Source organism: Ctenocephalides felis, unplaced genomic scaffold (genome assembly GCF_003426905.1).
Source record: "Ctenocephalides felis isolate EL2017-DRISC unplaced genomic scaffold, ASM342690v1 CF-g0.4_SCAFFOLD_01170, whole genome shotgun sequence".
NCBI classification, from domain to species: domain Eukaryota; kingdom Metazoa; phylum Arthropoda; class Insecta; order Siphonaptera; family Pulicidae; genus Ctenocephalides; species Ctenocephalides felis.
Genome location: NW_020537324.1, coordinates 54,127,089 through 54,135,071, shown reverse-complemented (window position 1 = coordinate 54,135,071; position 7,983 = coordinate 54,127,089). Strand labels below are relative to the sequence as shown.

At 29.4% G+C, this 7,983-nt stretch overlaps 1 protein-coding gene and 1 pseudogene across 1 annotated transcript; one reads left to right on the top strand and one right to left on the bottom strand.

The window, feature by feature from the left end:
* Positions 1-4,543: 4,543 nt before the first annotated feature.
* Positions 4,544-5,338, top strand: LOC113367391 (annotated as a pseudogene).
* A 1,292-nt stretch (positions 5,339-6,630) lies between these two features.
* Positions 6,631-7,878, bottom strand: LOC113366703 (cytochrome c oxidase subunit 6A2, mitochondrial-like). Its single transcript, XM_026608359.1, has 3 exons — positions 7,705-7,878; positions 6,924-7,075; positions 6,631-6,849 (listed from the first exon to the last, which is right to left on the bottom strand). Exons 1-3 carry the CDS (start codon positions 7,802-7,804, stop codon positions 6,754-6,756), a joined length of 348 nt encoding a protein of 115 aa, XP_026464144.1. The 5' UTR covers positions 7,805-7,878; the 3' UTR covers positions 6,631-6,753.
* Between the last annotated feature and the right edge of the window lie 105 nt (positions 7,879-7,983).

Here is a 7,983-nt window from a genome sequence, read left to right as displayed (position 1 = left end):
ATGTACTTACAATTAGAAACAAAAATCGTGAGCTGTTTTTATACATAGTAGTGTCCATACTAAATTTAATTATTAACTAAGCAGAAATAATACAGATACAAATATAATTGTGTTATGTAATTATTTGCATATTTTAAAATTCGTTTAAATTTAACTTTAAAACAACAATCACAAACAGTAAACATGAATGCAATAACAATATCGGCCCTTACGATATCAATAAGGAGCAGTTCATGATGCAATTTTGGATATTGTAAATAATGAAAAAAAGTTAAACTGAAATTTAAAAAAAATCCGACGTGAAAAACGAGTGTTATGTTTAAAAATGAAATAAGTAAAATGTTTCAAAACCCAAATATTAATATTACACATATGTTAGAAATACTTGAAATGTAAAATATTTGATTATGGTCAAACCGCAAATCGCTTCGGTTTTCTAAATAAAATTAAAATCAATGTATTTTATGCGCTTTTAGATTATATCTAATTTTTTGTGTGCTAAATCCAGAAAGATTAATCAATTTAAAAAAATTACATAGCTATTTATATATATTTTAATGATAAATGTTAAAACAGTTAAAATTATTGGGGTAGGCGCTAGAACAAATCTTGCATGCGGGCGCTGAGAACCCCAGGACCGGCCCTGTATATATATATATATATATATATATATATATGTGTACGATATTTGTACTATAATTGTTATTCTGCTGTTACGTACTATTACTGGTCTGTGATCTTTTAACCCTGGGCAACGTGGCCTGTCATAAGGGGCCAAAGATGGTTGTTTGACTCCGAATGGTTTATAAAATACACTTTGTGGATACTTTGGCCAGGAGGGCACTTCTAAGTATTCGCGATATTTTGCACAAGGATTTCGTTGTAAAATTGGATCATCTTCTGGTTTCTTCACTCGAGTTCCGGCTATATTCGGACAAAAAATTATCGATGATGTTATATCATTATTACTCCAAAAGAAAAAATCTATGTAAAAATCTCACGTGTGTATGCAACTTTGCGCATGAGGCGGCTCAATTGCTCTTCTAAATTTTCTGGAGGTAGAAGAGGTGGTGGAAGTCTTCTATCCAATTCGCGAAGCGTTTGGTATAAACATAGATGAGCTATAGCAGATAACATAAGCCGCTCATTTACAGTGTAATCTATAAAAAGTAAAATTACTGCGATGTTCAGTAATTTAAATTTTACAAATTCGTTGAACCTGGCTGCAAAATCAACGGATCTCTGCCACGGAAAGATTTAAACATAAGCAATAAAAATTCAACTGGTCTTCTGCAAGAACGACACATAGCTTTGCGAATAACAGATCTCTTTACTTTGGGGCAGACGCCTATAATGGTCAATGCATTCATGGTTCGATAAGTCTGATCTTCATACCTTTAACGATGATAAAACTTTATTTTTCCAATTTTTTTAATTTCAATATCAAAATATATTGTACTGTTGTGTACTCATATAACATATACAAATGTTGAATTCTTATTATCAATAATACATAGGAATATTAGGCAATGCAATCTGGAAATTAATAAGATCCCCCATGAATTTATGGATGAATCACATAATACAATATATCACATAATCTTAAGAAGTATTTATAAATCAATGCTGTATTCTATCAATTAAAAGATTTTTTCTAATACTGCGTAAATGTTCAGTATCTTTTAAAATTTAATTCCTGTTCTAAACTATAATTAAATAAATTACGATAAGCAAAGGTAAAAATATGATATATGGCATAGATTTACATATAAATCTTGTAAAAAACAATGTTCTATGCTTTTAAGAAGTTTTGCAGTTCGGTAAACTCTGCAATTTGGTTTCTACTTCCTCCATAAACCTTAGAAGCACTGACTTACTATTATTATTTGAAAAAATATCTTTTACAGAGCACAAAACTCTTTTTATATTTTTAGTTAGTGATTTGTAACTTATCATTAATTCAATAATTATATTTTTAGAATAATATTATGAATTAAACACCAATCATCTCTCAAATGACAAATCAAATGATCAGCCGCGTCCATTTGTTGAGGAGAAAATTCTTGGTACCAAGGAGGACCCGCATTTCGTTCGACTCTGTCCAGAATATCCTGAACTGCAAATACAAGGTATGAGTTTGAGTAAGTTATTTTCTAGTTTATTCTTCAAAATTAATTTCACATATTGTACATAATATGAATATTAGTTAAAAATATATGAATTAAAAGGTTCAATTGCTCAATTGCTCAAAGTTCAATTTTACGTCAATAGTAGCATCTTAAATAGCTTTCTTAGAGTATATGTTAACTAAATTTATATATCATTTTTGTTTCGTCTATGTATATACACAAAATACTAGATCCTAGTTATTTAGATAAAAAAATATTAGGACCTGAGATTAAAAACAATGAAAGACACAATTAATAAAATTGTATTAGGATTTTTCCCGAATCTCTAATATTAATTCTACATAAAACATTTTGATGGACATGTTAATTTCTACCTACGCAATTTAATAAAATAAAATACCCTAGTCATATCTATTTTACAACGGAAGAAAATTAATTTCAACTAGTGGTGCATGGCGTCGTGCCGTATGAGGAATATTAAGTGTTTTCAAATAGATTGTTATAAATACTGTAACATTGACTAATATTTATAGGAATTATATAAACTGAATTACAGAGTTAAAATTATTTGTTTAAAGTATATAAGAGAGCTTTAGAACTTTAGCCGTAATAAAATTAAAATCTGAACATTAAATCGGATGCTTAGTTCCTCTCGGTTGATCCGTGCGCCCGAAAACGTGGAAAAATTGCTGACACACAAAACACACACACACCACGGCTCAGAAACCTTTGAAACGTAAAGATAGGCAAAAATTTTCATTTTCGATTTTCGGCCCAATACTATAACTTATCCTACGGGAAGTTAAAAATAATACTATTTATATGTTTTTTATTATTATTGATTTAGGTAATATCAATAATAATAACAATAAATGTTTGATTACCTTTAATGTTTGTTGTTTTGGCGCTTTTGTCTACATTTTTCTTTCCTTTCTCCCATTTTGCTTTGATTTTAAGTGACCGTATTATACCTAATTGCTCCTGGTGTTCCAGTTCATGCGGTGGAACATTTGGAGGATTCCAATAATGTTTTACTTCTTTTTTCTACAATTACATTTTGTTCTTAGTAAGGTGATTACTCATTCAATAAATAATGATAATATTATTATTTTAAAATAATAATTTATACTACAATGCCAACGCGACATATTTCCAAAAACATATGAAATATATAATGATATAGAAACTACTTTTGCTTGCGCCATTTAAAGCAACTTATTTTAAAATAGTAAAGTTAATAATAAAGCCTACGTTCTACATAGTTTTAATAAGTTTAGAAAAAAAGTTTTTTTGTCAGAAAAAAACCGATTCGCTAACTTTATATTTCCCAACGTTCTAAGTCCTTTGGAATCATTTGACACCATAATAAAAAAAACGTATTTGTATTCAAGCTAAATTTGATCTTTTGTCGAAATTTTTTCAAAAACTTCTGCACCGCGGTTTTATAAATTTAAGTTTTATATCTTTTATACCTTTAACGGTTTTATAATTTTATAATCTCTCATTCCAGGCAGGCACCCCTGTCTGACTGGGATATGAAAATATTATACCAATAAATTAATAAAAAAAGCCATTCGATGAAACATGTTTTGATTAGTTTTGCAAGACGATCGGGTAAGCCGTTTCTTTACAATTAGGAGAATAGTGGATCATTTTTGAATGAAGTATTTGCAGTGAATATATAATTACTACATATTGACTTTTTTAGTTTGCTTGCAATCAGACTCTCATTGAAGCGTTTTATATATTCAATAGTATTTTTAATCACATTCATCATTTTTTTTAATTGAAAATATGTCTGTATTTACTTTTTCCTTTTTTTCTTGTTCTTTCTTCTTCCCCGTCGATTTTGCCATATTTTTTACATTCAAAATCTGATCTTTGAATTAATTTTCATATAATTTAAAATTTAATTTTGCTAATATTCACTAAAAATTTTGCTAATATTCACTAAAAATTTTGATATAAATTGATTGAAGTTTTGATGCGCATATGTCAATGAATAATCTGAGTTTGCATCATTTTTTCTCATTATTTCAGACTGTGACTATAAATTCCAACTGTTGTAAATTAATTTATAATAACTAGCTTTTTCTGTAAGCTGAGGACACATGCAATGAAGTAAAATTGTACTTGTTGAAATTGCAAATTATATTTTACGCCTATACGATTCGTATTTAAAATATATCACATTTTTCAATCAGCGATATTTAACAAAAGGATATTTAAACGTGCAAAGTTGTGATTTAAATTTGGCGCTCATCGAAAGAGAATGAAGTTAGCGAAGTTCAATGTTAGAATGACAAGCTGTCATCATGTCATTGATAGCTATTTTATTGATGGATAGATGTCATTAATGGAAGCCTTTAATTTTAAAGTATTTACATTGATAAAAAATTCTGCAGATAGAATGTAGTTAAAAGAATGTATAGGTCTGAAAACGACGATTGTATGTTATAAACCGCTTGTCAATTTGCCTATACATATATAGAATATAATATGTAATTTCTTCTTTGTAAATTATGAACACCTACGAACTTCATAAATCCCTTATAAACCAATATCTCCTTTACTATGGGGGATCATCACAGCATTTTAAGCGTGATACATCTAAAGATAAAACAGATTTTGACGTGATAAAAGATAATCACAAATTTTTATGGGATGACGAAGATGCTGACACTTGGGAGAAACAATTAGCTAAAAAATACTATGACAAATTATTTAAAGAGTACACAATTTGCGACTTAAGCCGTTATAAAGAGAATAAAGTTGCATTAAGATGGAGAGTAAGGCAAGAAGTTGTTGTAGGCAAAGGTCAATTCATTTGCGGAACAAAGAAATGTGACATTCGAGAAGATCTACGAACATGGGAAGTGAATTTTGCTTATGTAGAAGACAACGAGAAGAAGAATGCTCTAGTTAAATTACGTTTATGTCCTGATTGTTCTGTTAAATTAAATTATAGGAGCAAAAAAAGAGAGATTAAAAGACAAAATAATCCTAAAAAGATGAAAAAATTATCTAAGAAACTTAAAAATACCAAAGATGTTGTTACAGAGGAAAAAGAAGCAGATAAATCTGAGGACACAGATCCCTTGGAAGGTACTTCCACAGAAAGTAATAATCCATGGAGTAAAGCCCAGGTTGTAGAGGAAAAGTCTCGAGAAGATGAAATAGATGAATATCTAGGAATGTTGTTGTTATAAACTATATATATCTATATATACTTTGATTTACTATATTTTTTTACTTTGGATACAATCTACTGTGTTATGAATAATTATTTCTTAACTATATGTTTGAAAGGATATTTATTAATAGTTAATTAAGATTAATAGCAAGAATTATTCAGTATAGAGCCGATTAGGCAGCTTTTATGATATTCGGCCAAACACTGAAAATATACATATTAGTTAAATACCAAATATGTAATTAAATAATATATTTTCTTATAGAGAGATAATTGATGAGATGAAAAAAAAAATCATTATCCACATATTCATATTTTCATTTTTCTAGTAATCATTTAATTAGTGCATAACCCAGGTACATAATCATCTTCTGTATAGAAAAATTTTGAAATTATTCTATGCATTATTATTTTCATAATAATAATATATAAGAGAAAAGTTATGGTGAAGAAAGACTATTTTCTGTGCATTTCAAAGATTTATTTCATTTTTTCTCATAGACCATCCAGGTTTCAGAAAAAATCTATACTTTTTGCCCTGTTGTTTCCTAGAATGCTTGATGCTCAATGCTAAGTTTGAGATAGAAAAATAGCTCAATAACATGTTGAGTAAAAATTGAAAAACTTATGATTATACATGCATATGTCGAGGCATCATCAAAATATAACTTTTGATTTTTGCAATTACTTTGGTGCTCTATACTTTATGCTAAATTTTTGAAATCACTATATAATTCTATAATTAGGTAAAGATCACTTAGTTTATTATAATGCCGAAATGCATTATAACGAAACTGTCATGACACAATCATGCTTTGGTTCTATAATCCGGCTGAATAGTTTTACTTAATATTTTGGAATTTGATCAGGGCTCAATGCATCAGCGTGATATTAAAATGTGCCTCATTCAACATAGCTGTGAAATATATAATCTGTAAGCTGTAAAAATATATAAAGCATACTTGCTTTACTAATGTCTTGCTTACACGTAGAACACGCAGGAAATAATGTATGTACATATATGCCTGTCTGGACCTACCAAACATTCCAAAGAAGGAACAGCTAAGCTAATTAAAATCTGATATATAAGTGAAAATCAAAAAATCCACATAAATTTTACAAAATTGATTGAATTTTGTTCCAATCAAATCTGATTTCTCAAAAACTAATGGGGTTTTCACACCTTAGTAGGCAAAGAATGTACTTTTAACATTTATACACATTTCCATTCTTATAATAGACACACTTCATAGGAAAGTATTAACTAACAATTATGGTAATTTTAAAGATCATTGATCAAGTCCAATATTCAGTAAAATTTATTTTATTTCATTTTATTTTATTTGTAACTTACAATTTAAATCATATAGAGCAAGATATTACACTCTTTCACATAAAACTATTTCATCTAAAACTGCTGAAGCAAGAGCTTTAATGATGTTCTTCTTCTACTTCATAACCATTAGGCAAAGCATTGACATGCGGGTTGTGGAAGAACGTGCGTTGTCCATCACCCCATGGGAATCGCTGCAAATTAAATAAAATATGATTAGAATTGAATGGAATAGCATTAATAATATCTTAGAAACATAATCACTTACCTTGTTGCGTCTTCGCAAATGTTCATAGGGAATGAACTCAGGTCTGGGAGTGTGGTGATCTTCTACATGTCCCAAATAAGCATTTAACATGCACAAACCGACAGCTGGGAAAGCTACTAAGAAGGTAAGCTTCTTCCACAAAGAAGCACCACCTGAATATGAAAATACACAATTTATATAAAATTGATGCCAAGATTTATAAGGATCAATTCTTATTTGAAGGAGAACAAATGAGTTCAAGGAGATAAGTACAATTTGTTTTTATGTTAACTGTATTACTCAAGTCCTTCTTAAATAATACACAAACTAATAAATAATAATGATATTTGTGAGCATATTTTTATGCATACTAAAGTGACATAGTTTATAACATTTGTCTTTCGTTAATATACATTAACGACTTCATGTTTTAATACTTCAACAGGGGACACATATGAGGGCTAGCAGTTCATGTATGATCCAGGTCTATGGTGCAGCCACTAAGATATAGAACAAAAATTGTGTTTTCATTCTTCGATAATTAAGATATAGTTGTCTTATCAATCTATTACATGAGCCCTGCATGCTCAAGCGAGTATGTTTGATAATGCCCTCATAGCCTAGTTATTGAACATACTCTCAGTCGATAAAGGTTAGTCTATCAGCCAAGTTTTCATGTTCATTTTAAGAAACAATTGTGTTATACTTACTACTTGTTATCTACAGTAGTCTCTTTTGCATATTATATGTATTTTACAAAAGGTTATATAATGAAACATTTTTATTTTAAAGTCAAAATTACCTGAGTGGCCAGCAGTGGCCGAGGGCCCAGCAACAGTTGCTTGTGTCCTGACACCCTGAATAATGCTGCGCCTAACAGCGTATTGCAAGATCGAAGCCATATTTTCCAATTACTTTAAAATAGTAATTTTTATTCTTAAGGATCGACAATGAAACTTATGTCAATGACATAACAGTGGTCAGCGCCACTTGTATGAAACTAAATCAGTAAATATGAGGCGCGATTTTCGAATGTTTTGCAACTAGATGGCCGTATTAGTCAAACTCAACAATTGAAGGA